Source organism: Labeo rohita, chromosome 11 (genome assembly GCF_022985175.1).
Source record: "Labeo rohita strain BAU-BD-2019 chromosome 11, IGBB_LRoh.1.0, whole genome shotgun sequence".
In the NCBI taxonomy this organism is placed as follows: Eukaryota; Metazoa; Chordata; class Actinopteri; order Cypriniformes; family Cyprinidae; genus Labeo; species Labeo rohita.
In genome coordinates this window covers 6,496,400-6,516,126 of record NC_066879.1, presented here as the reverse complement: position 1 = coordinate 6,516,126, position 19,727 = coordinate 6,496,400, and the positions used below count along the sequence as shown (strand labels likewise).

At 34.7% G+C, this 19,727-nt stretch overlaps 2 protein-coding genes across 2 annotated transcripts in view; one reads left to right on the top strand and one right to left on the bottom strand.

Moving 5' to 3' along the window:
* The window catches only part of mcf2l2 (MCF.2 cell line derived transforming sequence-like 2), a 113,333-nt gene that overhangs the window by 67,241 nt on the left and 26,365 nt on the right, over positions 1-19,727 (top strand). The window contains 2 exon segments of the mRNA XM_051122421.1: positions 14,092-14,158; positions 15,024-15,139. Coding sequence (XP_050978378.1) covers positions 14,092-14,158; positions 15,024-15,139 — 183 coding nt within the window.
* On the bottom strand, positions 1,376-11,679 carry b3gnt5a (UDP-GlcNAc:betaGal beta-1,3-N-acetylglucosaminyltransferase 5a). Its single transcript, XM_051122439.1, has 2 exons — positions 11,499-11,679; positions 1,376-4,918 (listed from the first exon to the last, which is right to left on the bottom strand). The coding sequence occupies exon 2, from the start codon at positions 4,644-4,646 to the stop codon at positions 3,495-3,497; it is 1,152 nt and encodes a 383-aa protein (XP_050978396.1). The 5' UTR covers positions 4,647-4,918; positions 11,499-11,679; the 3' UTR covers positions 1,376-3,494.

Genomic DNA, 19,727 nt, shown 5'->3' with positions numbered 1-19,727 from the left:
TCATGTGTCATGCATCATTTATCCCAGATGTCCAGGATCTCTGGCAGAAAAATAGAACATAAGATCCAGCAGTTTATTTAAATGTGGGCATGGGGTACATTTTATCCTTGTTTGCACAAAACCCATCTTGAGTGTTTGCTGCCAAAAAGCTCTTTTTTTTAGTTTCAACTGACCGTAGAAGAGAGTCCCGTTGGAAGTTCTAGTCGTGTCTGACAGCTAAATATGCTGGAGTTTGTTTTTGTATGAGCGAGCAGGGATTTTGAAACCCTCCTAAACAACATGTGGTGATGTAGGGGCTATCTGAAAATTTTTTTAGGCTATCTGGCCACAAGACTCAACTAATCTCGGCAATTCTCCAGCTGTAATCCTTAGAGAGTGTTTGGCCGCTCAAAGTCTCCTCCTCACCATCCATTATGACGATATAGACACACATCCTCTTCTAGGCAGAAATCTTTAGTTGATGGGAACTTCCTGCTGGATTTTCAGTGCTTTAGCTCTTTTCTTACAGCCACTTTCTATTTTGTGAAGCTCAGCAATTTTGTTCTGCACATAAGAACTATGTTCTTTGGTTTTACTCCTCATAATGGACAATTAAGGGAATTTGGCCTTTGTGTTCCTCATATTTAAAATCCTGTGCAACAGGAAGTTGGACAGTTTCATGCTCCTAGCTCCACCCTGGTGTGCTAAAAAAATGTAAATATGAATGGGAATTAGGGCTTGGCGAATATTAGTGATAATATCGCAATCATTTTGATGACGATGTTGTGAATATCAAATATTTCAAATTTAAGCATACTTTCCCAAAAGAATGCACGGACGTCCAATATTACATCCCCTTACGTATTTCCCTGCTAGAGACGTAAGTGCGGTTGCCAGATATCAAGAGAATTATAAATTCCCGAATCAAAGCTTCACTGTTACAAGGATACATTTCCTGTCTGGTCTTTTGCTTATTTTAAGCAATCTGGCAACCATGCGCATGAGCTCGTTCTTCATTGCGGAAGCACCGACGATGATTTGAGAAGACCAACAAACAGCTTAAAGATCAAAATGAAAGTATCACTCAACCAGTCTGTGTTCTGTCATGAGATCTCGACTGTATTGTTTGCATCTGTGATCGCTGAATAAATGAACTTACTCAACCACTGTTGTTTGAGTAGAGCAGAATTTTTCACTTTAACCGCTAATTATCAAAAGTTACATCCAGTCATAAATCACGTCTGCTTTTCAGTCTGTCATCCCTAAACATACAATATGCAATGCAACTTTTAAAAGTTAAAGATATTTATTCTACATTAACCCATCATTAGCATGTCTTTTTCCCCCTTCTCCTAAAACAGCTTCTACTACTACTTCAGCTATTAAAATAGTTCAGTTTTGTATGTAATGGCAAAGTGATTATATTTTGTTTAGTTTTTTTTTTTTTAACTAAGTTAATTTAGAAAAACTTTTAGAGCATTTTTTGTTCGTTAAATATAAGTTTTTGTTTTTTAAAGTAACCAGCGGAAGACTGATCATAGTGTGTTTGATTAATTTTTCCTTCTGAAATCTTCATGGCTTGCCTAAAATAAAATCTATAGATATAGGCCTAAAAGAGCTCAAGTATAAAACAATGTTAGTTTCAACGTTAAACTAAGATAAAAATGCGCTATTAGACGCATATCCAATCGTGTGTGCAGGAAGTGGAAGCTAAAGCCGCTTTGCAGGGCTTTTTTTACTCATAAGAATTTCTAGGGGTGCCAATAATTGTGACCAGCGTGAACTAGAGAAAAACATTTATTTCATAATGAGATTTTACCCCCAGTTTCCATTGTTTAACTTCAATGAAGGTTAGAATTTTTTGAACAAAAGATCAAACAATAGGATAAACAATGCAGATTTATTTCCACAGCTGCCTTTGCTCATATTTACCAAGGGTGTCAATATTTGTGGAGGGCACTGTAAGTTTAGTCAATTTGAAATGTTAAGTTGTACTAAGTGAAAACGTTGATATTTGAGTTGACCAAACAAACTATTTGGTTTGTTAAACTTAAAAGCTGGGCTTGCTACCCAGCTGCCGTAAAATTTTAAATTGAATGAACTCAAATATTTAAGTTGTCACTTAGTGCAACTTAACATTTCAAGTTGACTAAACTTTTTCGAGTTGACTGAACTTAAAATTTTAAGGCAGCACAAATTATTTTAAGTTGAATCAACAAATTGTTTTTTTTACAGTGTACCAAGAATAAGATTGTTTTGTATTACGCTAATGAGATTTGAGGGTTAGTTGTCATGATAATAACATCACAGTGCAATATATCTCAGTAGGCTTGGGTTTATTGTAGCAAAATGTACTTTTTTAAAATCCTTATTCACAAGTAGCACCATTTTTCTCATGAGTTTGTTAAAATGTTTGAAAGCTTTAAGCAGAAGCATATGACATTTGCAACATGAAAGTAACACTCTCTAAAGGCATACCACAGTGAAACATGATCTTTCTTAGAAGCTAAACAGAGTCATACACTGTTACAATGGCGTGAGGTATAGGAAATGAAAGTAACAGCATGCTGAAACATAAACAGAGCAGGTCTCACAAAAACCTGTTCAAGTCCACTTCACCCCCAAAAAAGATCAGGAAAATGCATATTGTTATGGCCTTAATCTCATTTATTTAATTTTTTCATGATGATAAATAAATTGGTTAAACTTTACAATAAGGTAGTTAACATTAGTTAACATGAATTAACAATGAACAGCATTTATTAATTTCAGTGAATGTTAATTTCAGCATTTACTAATGCATTATTAAAATCACAAGTTGTTTGTTAACATTAGTTACATTAGTTACGAACTAACATGAACTAACAATGAACAACTGTTTTTTTATGAACTAACATTATGTAAATGCATTGTTCATTGTTCGTTCATGTTAGTTAATACATTACCTAATGTTAACAACTGAAGCTTTATTGTAAAGTTTTTTTTACTAATATTAAATATTATTATTAAATTATTTTATTCGATATTATATCGATTCATGATATATTTCAGTTTTATTTTTGCATTTACAGTAAAAAGTTTTTTTTTCTACCATGATATATAAATTCTGTTTAAATAATGTATTATTATTTATCTAGCATTACAGAAATGAGAATTTTTTTTTTTTTTTGGTTAATTATGGTGAGTTGTGGGTAAAATCTTAATAGTTTCAAAATCACTTTACGTATTTGTATTTAATATTTACCCTATTATATTCATTTTTGGAGTGAAATATGACCCTGACAGGTTTTGTGAGACTCATGTTGTGTTAAATAGCATCGCTGCACTACATTTTTCCATCCCATTCCTGCTCTCTCGCCCTACACTGTACATGAAAAAATAAATAATTAAAAATATAATTAAAAGTACAAAACAAATGCTTAGCTTTTAACTTTATTTCATAGCTGACAAAATGTCTAACATTTAAAGCAAAAGTAAACCAAAAAAATGAAATACTGCTCGGACTTCATAGTGCGTCATGTAAAAGCCGCCGTGCACGAATACGTGTTTGTAAAGTACGGCTTACAAAGCAGCGTCAATTTCACAGCTGTACAGTAGAGCTTCCCAACCAGTCCAGACGAAATACCTTCTACCTGTGGATCGGTCGCAGCCTTCCACAGATACCTGATATCGTCCTCGTGTCCGTGAGAGGTGATCATTTTTTCAAAGATGCAGGGGTGATATGGCGTTTTCCCCTCACCCGAGAAGTAAACGTGTTCCTGAGGCGAGACTCCCGCTGCGATGGCACAGATACCCATGAAGACGTCATCGATATACATAGAGGCGTTCAGAGACAGCGAGGCCTGGTAGATTTTGGCTGCCACGTCGCCCGAGACGACGTACCCCGCCCCGGCGGTGTAATCGGGGTAGGACGACCACTGGTACATGTCGAAGGGCATGTAGTACTTACTGTCCCTGCGGCGAACGGGAGGCGCCCCCCTGTGCACGTGGCCCACCCACAGGTTTTGCACGTTCTGTCTTCTGAGGTCCTGAAGGTAGCGAACCAAATTAGGCAAATGGATGAAGACATCATCGTCTGCAGTCATGAGGAAGTGAGCATGGGCACAGTTCTCGTGCGTCCAGCGGAACTGAAGCAGAAGTTTTACAGTGAGGTTGTGGAAAGTGTCAAGGAAGTCCTGCTGAACCAGGTCGCCGTGATTCTTGTGCTCCTTGTGCAGGTCCCTGTGCAATTTCTTCTGTATTACGCTCTCAGAGAGCACATCAGGGTGAGCTCCCATAGCAAACACTACTTTTACTACAACGCCCAGCTCGTGGCTTATGTAGGACTCGTTGCCCCACGTGGAGCGTATGGCCTGTCGTCTCTTCAAGTTTCCCGGCGAGGACTTCACGAAGAGAAGCAGCAACACGTCTTGGTCTTTACAGATGTCCTTGTTGTTTAGCAAGTACGGGTAGCTTCCAAACCTAGCAGCTTCCTCCGGGCTGACGCTGAGGCTTTTGTTGATGAAATCGTAGCTGTTGATTAGGTAACGGTACGAGTACGACTTCACGTGGCTCACGACGTGGTGGTCCACGTGGTCCCAGCAAACCATGAGAAGCGACATGACGCAGCACATCGAGATGAGCCGTAGAAACTGACATTTTTTCACCCGTCTGCAATTCATGAACATTCTGCTAAGCTGTGTGCGTTCTCGTCTCCTCTCTCTCGTCAAGTCCAGTAATGCAATCCAGATGTTCTGCTTTCAACTATTTTCCAGGACTGGGTTTCCAGTTCCATTGTAGTCATCTCAGTGCAGATGCCTTGGCCTACCGGAAGCGTTAACCCAAAACATTTTCAGCTGTTTTCTGTCCTTTTTTTCCTCACGCTTTGCAAAATTTGAGTCCTTTCTTGCTTTCGGAGGGTAGACAATCCACGGTGAGGCGTTAACACTGCATTTGTTTTCTGTAAAGAAAGAAAAATGATTATCTCAAAGTGTATATAATCATGATTTAAGCTACATTTAAACATTTACTGTAGTCATTTATAAGGATTCTTAATTTAAAACTCAATATAATAACAGTACATTTAATATATATTTATTTTGTAATGTTTAAACTGTAAATACAAATATATATATATATATATACACTACCGTTCAAAGGTTTGGGGTCAGTACATTTTTATTGTTTCTTTTTTTTTTTTTTTTAAGAAATTAATGCTTTTATTCACCAAGGATGTATTAAGTTAATAATTAAAAGTTTATTAAAAGTTAATAATAAATAATTTACATTGTTATAAAATATTTATATTTTGAATAAACACTGTACTTTTTAAACTTGTTATTCATGAAAGAATCCTGAAAAAAAAATTACAGGTTCCAAAAAATATTTGGCAGCACAACTGTTGATTTTATCCAACATTGATCATTCTAATAATAAATCCGCATATTAGAATGATTTCTGAAGGATCATGTGACACTTAAGACTGGAGTAACAGCTGATAAAAATTCAGCATTTCATCACAGGAATAAATTCTATTTTAAAGTATGTTAAAATAAAAAAAACATTATTTTATATTGTAAAAACATTTTGCAATATTACTGTTGTTTTTTTTTGTTTTTTTTTAATCAAATAAATGCAGCCTTGATGAGCATAAGAGACTACTTTAAAGACTATTACAAGTCTTACTGACCCCAAACTTTTGAACGGTAGTGTGTATATATATATATATATATATATATATATAGGGATATATATATATATATATATATATATATATATATTAGGGGTGTAACGATATGCCCAGGTCATGATACGATACGTATCACGATATTTTGAACAAATTTTTAAAAAAAGAAACTGAAATTCAAATAACAGATTTATTATTGTTGTACATACAAGATCACATTTCAAGGTTTAATAAAAACCTTCTGCATTCAAATTAACAACTGAATAGGTCTTTCTGTCACTGAGAAAATCATGCTAAATTTAACATGAACTTAAAATTAAAGATGCCTCAGACAGAACAACTTAAAGCAGTAAAAAAAATTAATTAATTAAATGGGGTTCTGTTCAACATAAACACTAGTGTTTCTTTAGGTTTTGCAAAAAAAAACCCAGCATATCTACATTTGCAGGCAAAAGCTGGGACCTTTGAGCAATATCAACAATATCTCCTGCCGTAGAAAAAACACGTTCACTGGGAACAGACGTTGCTGGAACTGTTGCTGGTAAGCCTGAGTATCAAGTTGACGGGCATTTTTGCGCACCTCTGTGCTCGAAAGAGTTGCCGTTACAGCTGCTTGTTGCTCGAAATAGCGTTCCAGCATGTCTATGGAGCCGTTCCTTCGCGTTGCCACATCGATGATAAGCTTAAGTGATGCGATCTCAAGCCTCTTTTGCTTCTCTGTGAGCACAGCTGTGGCTGTGGCACTGCGGTAAAAAGAAAGCCACGACTTTTCTATTTATTTTTATATTTATATTTATAATATGTATTTTATTATATTTAAAGTGTAAATACAATATATTTACATACACTAACATTAAAAAATTTAGGTTAGAACTTAAAAGTTAAAACTAAAAAGTTTATTTACAATTTAAAACGTGTTCAATTTGTATATATTTTAAGTCTTATCATTTATTCCAGTGATGCAAAGCTGAATTTTCAGCAGCCATAGTGATTATTCTGCCCTCACTTTGGTGTCTCTCTTCCCGAAGTTGACAGATAGATAAACTCTTTCCAACATGTAGACTTGTGGGAGAATGCCACTTTATTCCACACCATGTTAGGTATGTTGAAACAGAGTGAAACTACAGAAAGAAGAAGTATAGTGAAGCTATAGTTTTCTCTAAGAATACAACACCTCCTTTTAGTGCCATTTATGATATATAGTTCTTTTGCAGCTTTATAAACAATAAATTCAGCAAATTTAATATAAATTAACCATAAAACTTACTGTCAATGCTTTCTACAGATGATCACAAGTTGAATTGCTGCTGCAAACTTGTTGAGTGAAGTTCTACTTAAAAAAGGCAGCTAACTGAATTTGACTGTCTTAGAATGTTACCATGGTAACTATATTTTAAAGGTAGCTGCATGACTATGTATAAGAATTATAATCATTACAAACATTAAACCTTTTTTTTAAAAAAAATGGAAAATCCAGAACAGTGATCTATAATGATTTATAATGATTCTTAATGCTTTAAAACTGATAATAATAATAATACATCTAATATATATTTGTTTTATTATATTTAAAGTGTAAATACAATATATTTACATACACAAACAAAAAATTTAGGTTAGAACTTAAAAGTTAAAACTAAAAAATTTATTTACAACTTAAAAAGTTTTCAGTTTGTATATATTTTAAATCTTGTCATTTATTCCAGTGATGCAAAGCTGAATTGTCAGCAGCCATAGTGATCTATAATGATTTATAATGATTCTTAATAATTTAAAACTGATGATAATAATATATATTTATTTTACTATATTTAAAGTGTAAATCCAATATATTTACATACACTAACATTACAAAGTGTAGGTGAAAACTTAAAAGTTAAAACTAAATAGTTTATTTACACCTTAAAAAGTTTTCAGTTTATATATATTTTAAATCGTATAATTTATTCCAGTGATGCAAAGCTGAATTTTCAGCAGCCATAGTGATCTATAATGATTTATAATGATTCTTAATGCTTTAAACTGATAATAATAATAATACGTCTAATATATATTTATTTTATTATATTTAAAGTGTAATTCCAATATATTTACATACACTAACATTACAAAATGTAGGTTAAAACTTAAAAGTTAAAACTAAATAGTTTATTTACACCTTAAAAAGTTTTCAGTTTATATATATTTTAAATCGTATAATTTATTCCAGTGATGCAAAGCTGAATTGTCAGCAGCCATAGTGATCTATAATGATTTATAATGATTCTTAATAATTTAAAACTGATGATAATAATATATATTTATTTTACTATATTTAAAGTGTAAATCCAATATATTTACATACACTAACATTACAAAGTGTAGGTGAAAACTTAAAAGTTAAAACTAAATAGTTTATTTACACCTTAAAAAGTTTTCAGTTTATATATATTTTAAATCGTATAATTTATTCCAGTGATGCAAAGCTGAATTTTCAGCAGCCATAGTGATCTATAATGATTTATAATGATTCTTAATGCTTTAAACTGATAATAATAATAATACGTCTAATATATATTTATTTTATTATATTTAAAGTGTAATTCCAATATATTTACATACACTAACATTACAAAATGTAGGTTAAAACTTAAAAGTTAAAACTAAATAGTTTATTTACACCTTAAAAAGTTTTCAGTTTATATATATTTTAAATCGTATAATTTATTCCAGTGATGCAAAGCTGAATTGTCAGCAGCCATAGTGATCTATAATGATTTATAATGATTCTTAATAATTTAAAACTGATGATAATAATATATATTTATTTTACTATATTTAAAGTGTAAATCCAATATATTTACATACACTAACATTACAAAGTGTAGGTGAAAACTTAAAAGTTAAAACTAAATAGTTTATTTACACCTTAAAAAGTTTTCAGTTTATATATATTTTAAATCGTATAATTTATTCCAGTGATGCAAAGCTGAATTTTCAGCAGCCATAGTGATCTATAATGATTTATAATGATTCTTAATGCTTTAAACTGATAATAATAATAATACGTCTAATATATATTTTATTATTTTATTATATTTAAAGTGTAAAACTTCCAATATATTTACATACACTAACATTACAAAATGTGAGGTTAAAACTTAAAAGTTAAAACTAAATAGTTTATTTACCAATATATTTACATACACTAACATTAAAAGTGTAGTGAAAACTTAAAAGTTAAAACTAAATAGTTTTTTACACCTAAAAAGTTTTCAGTTTATATATATTTTAAATCGTATAATTTATTCCAGTGATGCAAAGCTGAATTTTCAGCAGCCATAGTGATCTATAATGATTTATAATGATTCTTAATGCTTTAAACTGATAATAATAATAATACGTCTAATATATATTTATTTTATTATATTTAAAGTGTAATTCCAATATATTTACATACACTAACATTACAAAATGTAGGTTAAAACTTAAAAGTTAAAACTAAATAGTTTATTTACAACTTAAAAAGTTTTCAATTTGTATATATTTTAAATCGTATAATTTATTCCAGTGATGCAAAGCTGAATTGTCAGCAGCCATAGTGATCTATAATGATTTATAATGATTCTTAATACTTTAAACTGATAATAATAATACGTCTAATATATATTTATTTTATTATATTTAAAGTGTAAATCCAATATATTTACATACACTAACATTACAAAATGTAGGTTAAAACTTAAAAGTTAAAACTAAATAGTTTATTTACACCTTAAAAAGTTTTCAGTTTATATATATTTTAAATCGTATAATTTATTCCAGTGATGCAAAGCTGAATTTTCAGCAGCCATAGTGATCTATAATGATTTATAATGATTCTTAATGCTTTAAACTGATAATAATAATAATACGTCTAATATATATTTATTTTATTATATTTAAAGTGTAATTCCAATATATTTACATACACTAACATTACAAAATGTAGGTTAAAACTTAAAAGTTAAAACTAAAAAGTTTATTTACAACTTTAAAAGTTTTCAATTTGTATATATTTTAAATCTTATCATTTATTCCAGTGATGCAAACCTGAATTTTCAGCAGCCATAGTGATCTATAATGATTTATAATGATTCATAATACTTTAAACTAATAATAATAATACATCTAATATATATTTATTTTATTATATTTAAAGTGTAAAAACAATATATTTACATACACTAACAGTAAGAAATTTAGGTTAGAACTTAAAAGTTAAAACTAAAAAGTTTATTTACAACTTTAAAAGTTTTCAATTTGTATATATTTTAAATCTTATCATTTTTTCCAGTGATGCAAACCTGAATTTTCAGCAGCCATAGTGATCTATAATGATTTATAATGATTCATAATACTTTAAACTAATAATAATAATACATCTAATATATATTTATTTTATTATATTTAAAGTGTAAAAACAATATATTTACATACACTAACAGTAAGAAATTTAGGTTAGAACTTAAAAGTTAAAACTAAAAAGTTTATTTACAACTTTAAAAGTTTTCAATTTGTATATATTTTAAATCTTATCATTTTTTCCAGTGATGCAAACCTGAATTTTCAGCAGCCATTACTCTTCAGTTTCAGAAATCATTCCTCATATTCTAATCCTTCATATTTTTGTTTCGGGATTCTTTTTGATTCTTTGCATTGATTTGAATTAGAAATCTTTTGTAACAATCTAAAAGTCTGTTACTTCTGATCAATATAATGCATCCTTGGCAAAAAAATTATTCATTTCTTTAAAAAAGAAATAAATAAAACTTTAAAATCATGCTAGCTTTCTGCTTTCAAAACAACATTCTTCTTTAGCAAATGCTGCCTGTTTACAGCATTTGTTGCGAGAGCTCATTCAAACGCTTGACCATATGGGGGGACTCTGCGAATCGATCTTGTGAATGAAAGCAACCGTCGACTCAGCGCTACGCTGAATAAAAGAAGGCTTTGAAACCGCCAAACGCGCTGATCTGCTGAGTGCTGTACAAAACATTCACGACCATGAAAAGATCATTACAACAGCAAATCTACTCAAAAGGTGCAACAAAACAACAATGCATATCACAATATCCCACACCCTAAACAGCCGAGTGCCAAGAGCAGGAGGGATCGTCTAACATGCCGGATCTGCTGCTAACACCACATTATTAGTTTCACCGTCCATCCAGTTTTTAGTCATCTTGATCAGAACAAATACATCACAGAACTTCACTAAGCAATTAAAAACATTAAAGTACATTAATAAAAGATTTAAATGCATTTCTGCTTTCTCTGCATGGCTGAACGTGTGAAACTGGTTTCTTCACTTTTAACTTCGACTACCTTGTCATTTTCTCCTGTGAATTTATTTACTAATTTTCAATTCAATTCAATTTCAATGTAAACCTGTCTGTAAAAACGACATTTAATGTTAAAAAAGACCTGTTTAACTGCTTGGTTAGCATTAACAGTTTGCCCATGTATCTCTGTGGTCACAAATCTGTCTCTCTTTGGACATTATCAGCAAGTATTTCTCAATTGTGTTTGGATTTTATCTGCATTTTAATATATATAACAAAGTGACTCCTTTAAAAAACACCCTAAGCCGAAGGTGATATTTTATTATCACAGACTATCATATGACCGCATGTTTGCAAAAAAATAAACTGACTTAACCAGAAAAAGGGCTTGGTGCTATCATTCGTTTTTTTTTCCTCAAGACTCCACAGTTACAGTGTAAATTTAGCATGAGGTCTCTAAAGCTTGACATACTAATGTAAAAGACATTTTGTACTTGGCTTCCAAAAGTTAAATCTCTTGGCTCTGTTTAGTCAAAAACGAAATGACTTACCATTGAGACTGCGGACCATCCATGATGTAGTTAACGCGTAAAAGTATTTGCTTTTAAGCCCTGGACTTCAGTTGTATAGCAGCTGTGCTGAAAGCAGTAGTGTGAGTTGCCTAGTGGAGCTTGTATTTGAACGTGAGTGTTTCCTGATGGGTGGGAGGAGGGAAAAGTACATGCCTCTTTTTAAACACTGGCCAACTTTATCATACGAACAAACTGTGAAAAGAGAGAGTTCTCTTACAAAATTGTGGAATTTGTGTCAGCTGATTCACATAAGCAGGCGGTACCTAATGTAATTCATGAGTTTTGGCCTGTGTTATACAAGTGGTTAGGACAAAACAAGATAAAATAAAATCTGATTTCTCACGGGTCATTTGAGGTGTTTATAGCAGCTGGCATGTTATGGAAGGTAAAAACTAAATATTTGGGATGTTTTGAGTTTTACTTCCTGAGTAGCAGGAATCTAGCTAAAATGTTAGCAGTGACTCCAGACACAAATATGAAAACTGAGCTGCCCTTTTGTTTGTCAGTGCTAGATGACGTGTCACACCTCCAAATTTCCAAAAATACCAAACATTTAAAGTGGAACAGCCAACATTAGCTTTTTTTTAGATATTAAAAAAACGTATCTTACACTATATAGTTGTATGACTTTATGAGAGTTGAAGTTTCCGTCTTAAACACACATTAATAATTTATTAATAATTTATTATAAATAATAAAAGATAATTGTGACTTTTTATCTCACGATTCTGACTTTTTTTTTTCTCAGAACTGTGATATAAGCGCACAATTGCGAGTTATAAAGTCAGAACTGCGGGATATAAAGTCACAATTCTGACTTTATTCTCGCAATTCTGACTTTTTTTTCTCGCAATTTCGAGTTTACATCTCACAAGTCTGACTTTTTTTTTCTCAGAATTGTCATATAAACTCACAATTCTGACTTTTTTTCTCAGAACTGTGATATAAACGCACAATTGCGAGTTATGAAGTCAGAATTGTTAGATATAAGGTCAGAACTACAAGATATAAACTCACAATTCTGACTTTTTTCTCGCAATTCTGACTTTTTTCCTCAGAATTGTGAGATATAAACTAACAATTGCAAGTTATAAAGTCAGAATTGCGAGATATAAACTCACAATGCTGACTTTTTTTTCGAATTCTGACTTTTTTTCTCGCAATTTTGAGTTTACATCTCACAAGTCTGACTTTTTTTTCTCAGAATTGTCATATAAACTCACAATTCTGACTTTTTTTCTCGCAATTTTGAGTTTACATCTCATAAGTCTGACTTTTTTTTTTTAGAACTGTGAGATATAAACGCTCAATTGTGAGTTATGAAGTCAGAATTGCTAGATACAATGTCAGAACTGCGGGATATAAAGTCACAATTCTGACTTTTTTCTCGCAATTCTGACTTTTTTCTCAGAACTGTGAGATATAAGCGCACAATTGCGAGTTATAAAGTCAGAATTGCTAGATATAAAGTCCGAACTGCGGGATATAAAGTCACAATTCTGACTTTCTCGAAATTCTGACTTTTTTTTCTCACAATTTCGAGTTTACATCTCACAAGTCTGACTTTTTTTTTTCTCAGAATTGCCATATAAACTCGCAATTCTGACTTTTTTTCTCAGAATTGTGATATATAAACGCACAATTGCGAGTTATGAAGTCAGAATTGCTAGATATAAAGTCAGAACTGCGGGATATAAAGTCACAATTCTGACTTTTTTCTCGAAATTCTGACTTTTTTTTCTCGCAATTTTGAGTTTACATCTCACAAGTCTGACTTTTTTTTTCTCAGAATTGTCATATAAATTCGCAATTCTGACTTTTTTTCTCAGAACTGTGATATAAATGCACAGTTGCGAGTTATGAAGTCAGAATTGTTAAATATAAAGTCAGAACTGCGAGATATAAACGTACAATTCTGACTTTTTTCTCGCAATTCTGACTTTTTTCCTCAGAATTGTGAGATATAAACTAACAATTGCGAGTTATAAAGTCAGAATTGCGAGATATAAACTCACAATGCTGACTTTTTTTTTCGAATTCTGACTTTTTTTCTTGCAATTTTGAGTTTACATCTCACAAGTCTGGCTCTTTTTTTCTCAGAATTGTCATATAAACTCACAATTCTGACTTTTTTTCTCAGAATTGTGAGATATAAATGCACAATTGCGAGTTATAAAGTCAGAATTGCTAGATATAAAGTCAGAACTGTGAGATATAAACGTACAGTTCTGACTTTTTGTCTCAGAATTGTGAGATACAAACTCGCAGTTACAAGTTATAAAGTCCAGTTATGAGGAGAAAAAAGACTGATATGTCTCACAATTCTGACTTAATTTCTCAGAATTACGACTTTATATCTCACAATTCTGAGAAAAAAAAGTCAGAATTGTGAGTTTGTATCACACAGTTCTGAGAAGAAAGTCAGAATTGTGAGATTACAAATCGCAATAACCTTTTTGGTTTTTTTTATTCTGTGGTGGAAACTGGCTTCCATAGTTTCTCATCGCATTAATCTGACTATTTTTGTTTGACAAAATACTGAAAGTTTGTTATTTTTTTCTTTTCTCAACAGCCACATAATGAATGAACTGATTGAGACGGAGAGGCTGTACGTGGAAGAGCTGCAGAGCATCATAGAGGTACATGTGTCTGAATTGAAGACAGGAAACAATAAATGTTGCTGTTGTTGCAAAAATCTTGCGGTCTGACTGACACACATTGTAAATACGTTTACCATTTTGGGGTCAGTGTAGAGAAATAACATTTTTGTTCAGCAATGCAATGAATTTATTATTGACAGTTAATTATATTTCAAACAAATGCTGTTTGTTTGATTTTTCTTTCTTTTATTCATGAAAGAACCAAAAATGCACCACAGTTTCCACAAAAATATTAGGCAGCACAACTGTGGAACATTTCTTGAGCGGCAAATCAGCATATTACAATGATTTCGGGAGAATTGTGGTGCTAAATATTGGAGTAATGGATGCTGACATTTCAGCTTTGCATTATTCAGAAGTTTGGATCAGTAATATTTTTAATGTTTTTAAAGAAGTTTCTTATGCTCATCAAGGCTACATTTTTTTTAATGAAAAAAATACAAAAAAAAAATAATTTTGTGAAATACTTTTGCTATTTAAAATAGCAATTTTCTGTTTAAATCATACTTATTTTCAGCATCATGACTCAAGTCTTCAGTGTCACATGATCCTTTAGAGTGGTTTTGTGGTCCAGGGTCGCATATCTCAAATTGTAATAATGTTTCACAAATAGTAAAAACCTACTAAGTTACTCAAAAACTCAAACAGATCTTATACAAATCACAGAAATGGCTGTTTTCACAGAAATGTACTATTTTTAGTAGCTGGTCCTAGTCTTTGTCAGACTAATAAGAAAGTATTTGCTAATAACAGTTGTTCAGGAAATGCATATCAGTTAAACATCTGTGGTGGAGCGCTGAAATATATAACCATGGTTTTGTTTGTCGTGTTCATTTTTGTGCAGGGATACGCCGCTGCACTAGATGACCCCGAGCTGATCTACCTGATCCCGCCATCTTTAGAAAACAAGAAAGAAGTACTCTTTGGCAACCTGTCTGAAATCTACGAATTTCACCAGAAGTAAGGAAGCTGTTTTTTTTAAAAAACATCTCCAACTTTAGGAGGCTTCTAGCTAGTCAGAACTAGCTGGTAGACCACCTTGGACAAGCAACAAACCAGCTGGTCTTACCAGTTTGCACCAGCTAGAAACCAGCTGCCGTGTTCCAGCAGCTCGAGCTGGATTTTCCAGACAGGATTGCACACTTTTCCAGTATGAGCCTGACCCTCCCCCAGCATGCCCTCCACATTCCTGACAAGGCTCTTTGGACAACTGGTTAGGGTAGTTTCTTATAAGGCTTCCCTATAGAGGACACACCCACAATTCAAGGAAGTTGTCTTAACCTTAAGGAGTTTTTCTAAAGTGAGTGAGAGACAAACAAAGAATGAAGGTGTGGTTTCGTGGGTTGTGTAATTGGTCTGTAAAGTCAGCTTCACTTATAATCCAAAGGGGCCGACTGGCCGATTGCTCAGCTGCCTCATGCTACTGATCATTCTTGTGGAGTTTATTGTCTCCCGCCTGGCTTCAGGTTACATGATTATGACAATACCACCCCCCAGCAGGTTTGTGTGTTTCCTCATATGCCTTTCCCCAGCACCTGTTTCTAGCACGTCACTAAGGTGCAGATAAACAACTGCTAATCATTGCCCATCATTCCCAGCTGTAGCCTTGTTTCTGTGCTTTTGCAGTCACTGAAACATGTCATCATGTCAGTAATGAAAGCGCAAGCTTTCAAAGGCTTTTGTGCTTGTTGTTGATACTAGACATTCTGTACTGATTTGTTTGACAGATATGAAATATAAACAGGCTTTTTGTAGAAATCATCATGCAGTAATTCAGTAAAAGGAGAGAGGAGTGATAGTGCAACTTAAAATAAAAAATGTCATCATTTGTTCACACTCATTCCTCACTGTGTCATTCCTCACATGATTTTTTTTATATTTTGTGCAAAATAAAAGGAGAAGTTTAGAAGAATGATAATGCTGCTTTTTTTCAAATAATGAACGTGAATGGTGATCTAACATTAGACTTAAAATAGTATATTATATTACTGTATATTATATTATATTATATTACACAGTCGTTCAAAAGTTTGGGATCTGGAAAACTTGTAATGCTTTTATGCTCATCAGGGCTGCATTTATTTGATCAAAAATGCAGAAAAACAGTAATATTGCTGAATGTTATCACAGTATAAAATAATATATATAAATATAGCTGTGAATAAATGAATACTACTACTACTACAAAAAAACAGCAAATTTACACCAAACTTTGTCATGATGCCAACATACTGAAGATGTTCAATTTGCGAGTGGATTTGGGATATCTTGAACGGTTTTGACGTGGTGATTTATTAAAGTAGCAGTAAAAAACATAACTGTAATTTTAAAATGCAGCATCCAAACACTTAAAAAAATTGTACATACATAGAACTAGTCATTCTGAGAAATAAATGCTTAGTTCCATCTATATAAATTAGTCTACTGAAAATAGAAACTATTATACATCTGATCTCACTCTAACTCTGTGTGTGTGGGGGAGGGGTGGTTTGTGCCTGGATGCTTGTGTGTGTGTGTGTGTGTGCATGAGAGAGAGAGAGACAGAGAGAGAGAGCATTTACAGTGCATTATCCTAAATCTTCACAACTTTTTACATATGAAAAACAAGTGATTCTTAGGAAATATGTTTGTCATGTTTTCAGAGACTGCAAAAAGATTTAAGATATCACACTTCTAAACTGGCAGATGAAGACTGTAATACCAAGTATGAACACAAGATGACCTCATAGAATAAGGAATCTTTTAAACTCTAATCAGCTAATTCTCAGTGTATCAGAATGACTTAAAAACATTTTGATTTTAACCATTTCTTTGCTGTAACCCTTCAATCCAAACTGGCACAGGGATACTGTCAATACATGTGCCCACTGGGCATCGTTTTTCTGATGGCACCAGGGCTGCGGATGCGCTGGCGGCGAGGGCCCGTCATCGCTGCTTGCAGCTATATTTTTGTAATGCCACGCCAGCAGAGGGAGCCCTCACCCACTGACTGACTGTTGCTGCTCCCTCTGCTGCTTCGTTGGTTGCTTCCTGTTTGGTGGCCATAAAAGGAGGCCTACACCAAACAGGAAGCGCAAAGTATTGTTTTGCTATAGCGGACTCTACCAAGCGTTTTCCTGTTTTCATTGCCCTGTTTTTTGATTATCACGGTTTGGTTTCTTGTCATTGTTTTCCTTTGTTTTGTCTTGCTCATTGCCATAGTTTTGCCTCGTTTCATAGCCTTGTTTATTTGTTACTTTTCGGATTGCTCTCTCTGGTTTTGGACTCTGCCTGTTTATTGGATTTATGCTCTTGCCTTGTCCAGGATATTACTGTTTGTTTGGATATTGACCCTGCCTGTTTGACTACGATCTGTATAATAAAAGCTCACACTTGGATCTTACACGCTTCCTACGAGTCCGCATTACAGAATAGTTCGCCTACTAAAGATCCAGCGGCTTCTACACAGATCACACCATGGACCCAGCATCACGCCTCGTTCGACTCCGCCAAGGTAACCGGCCAATTGAACAATATGTTATGGACTTTTGTGAGCTCTGTCACTTGGTGGATTTTCAAGACAGCTTTCTTAAGGACATTTTCTTTTTTGGTTTGGACAAGGACATTTCAGTTAAACTGCCAAGACATCACCACCACTGGTCATTAATCCGTTATGTTGACTATGCTCTGTTGTTGGCTGGATCAGCATTTACTGTAGGGATTGCCGATGATCAAGCCTACCATCCTCCCGTACCAGCCACACCTAAATGCTCCTATGTCACGTCCGGTATTGTCACTATCTTGCCAGAGCCTTCTCACGTCATGCCTGCCAAGCCAAAGCTTGCTCAAATTACGTCCACCAAGCCAAAGTCTGTTCACGTCATGCCTGCCGCTCCAGGGCCTGCTCACGCCATGCCTGCCCGTCCAGAGTCTGCACCTGTCATGGCCGCCCGTCCAGAGCCTGCACCTGTCATGGCCACCCTCCCACAACCAGCTCACAAGATGGCCGCCATCCCAGAGCCACTCCACAAGATGGCCGTCATCCCAAAGCCTGTTCACAAGATGGCCGCCATCACCAAGCCTGTTCACAAGATGGCCACCATCACCAAGCCTGTTCACAAGATGGCTGCCCCGTCTGAGTCCCTGGCCAAGATGGCTGCCACGCCTGAGCCTCATCAAACCAAAATCATCTCATTCGCATCTCATCACATTATCTCTGCCACACCCAAATCAAACCAAGTGATGCCTGATCCTCCGGTGTCAAGTCAAGTCAGGGCTACACTTTCTGTGTCAAGTCAAGATACAGCTGTTCTCCATGAGCCAAGCCAAGATACAGCTGTTCTCCATGAGTCAAGCCAAGACACAGCTGTTGTTCTCCATGAATCAAACCAAGATACAGCTGTTCTCCATGAGTCAAGCCAAGATACAGCTGTTGTTCTCCATGAGCCAAGCCAAGATACAGCTGTTCTCCATTAGTCAGGCCAAGACACAGCTGTTGTTCTCCATGAATCAGGCCAAGATACAGCTGTTGTTCTCCATGAGTCAAGCCAAGATACAGCTATTATTCTCCAAGATACAGCTGTGCCCCACGAGTCAAGCCAAGATACAGCTGTGCCCCACGAGTCAAGCCAGGTCACAGCTGTGCCCCACGAGTCAAGCCATGTTGTTCCTGAGTCAAGTCAAGTTGCAGCTGTGTCTCCCGAGTCAAGTCAAGTTTCCAAGTCAAGTCAAGTTACAGCTGCATCTCCTGAGTCAAGTCAAGTTTCCAAGTCAAGTTCAGTTACAGCTGCGTCTCCTGAGTCAAGTCAAGTTCCCAAGTCAGGTCAAGTTGCAGCTGCGTCCCCTGAGTCAAGTCAAGTTTCCAAGTCAAGTCAAGTTGCAGCTGTGTTTCCTGAGTCCAGTCAAGTTACAGCTGCGTTTCCTGAGTCAAGTCAAGTTTCCGAGTCCAGTCAGGTCACGGCTGCTGTTCCAGAGTCAAGTCAAGCTACAGCTGCTGTTCCAGTGTCAAGTCAAGCTGCAGCTGTTGTTCCAGCGTCAAGTCAAGTTAAAGCTGTGTTTCCTGTGTCAAGTCAGGTCAGAGCTGCTCTTCCGAAGTCCAATCAAGTTACAGCCATTGCTCCTGTGTCAAGTAAAGCTATAGCTGTAGCCCTCAAGTCAAGCAAAGCCACAGCCGTGGTTCCTGAGTCAAGCAAAGTCACTACTGATCTTCATGAGCCAAGCCAAGTTACAGCAGATCTTCATGAGCCAAGTCAAGTTGCTGCTGTTATTCCCGAGCCAAGTCAAGCCACTGCTGACCTTCATGAGCCAAGTTAAGCCACAGTTGACCTTCATGAGCCAAGTCAAGCCACAGCTGACCTTCATGAACCAAGTCAAGTCATGGCAGGCCTCCCTGAGTCAAGTCAAGTCACGGCAGGCCTCCCTGAGTCAAGTCAAGTTACGGCAGACCTCCCTGAGTCAAGTCAAGTTACGGCAGACCTCCCTGAGTCAAATCAAGTCACGGCAGACCTCCATGAATCAAGTCATGAAACGGCTGTCTTACCAGAACCTCAAGTATCAGCTGAAACCGCAG

What these genes read in the sequence shown, in the direction of transcription:
- b3gnt5a (XM_051122439.1), bottom strand. Translation starts at nt 4,646, where the DNA reads ATGTTCATGAATTGCAGACGGGTGAAAAAATGTCAGTTTCTACGGCTC.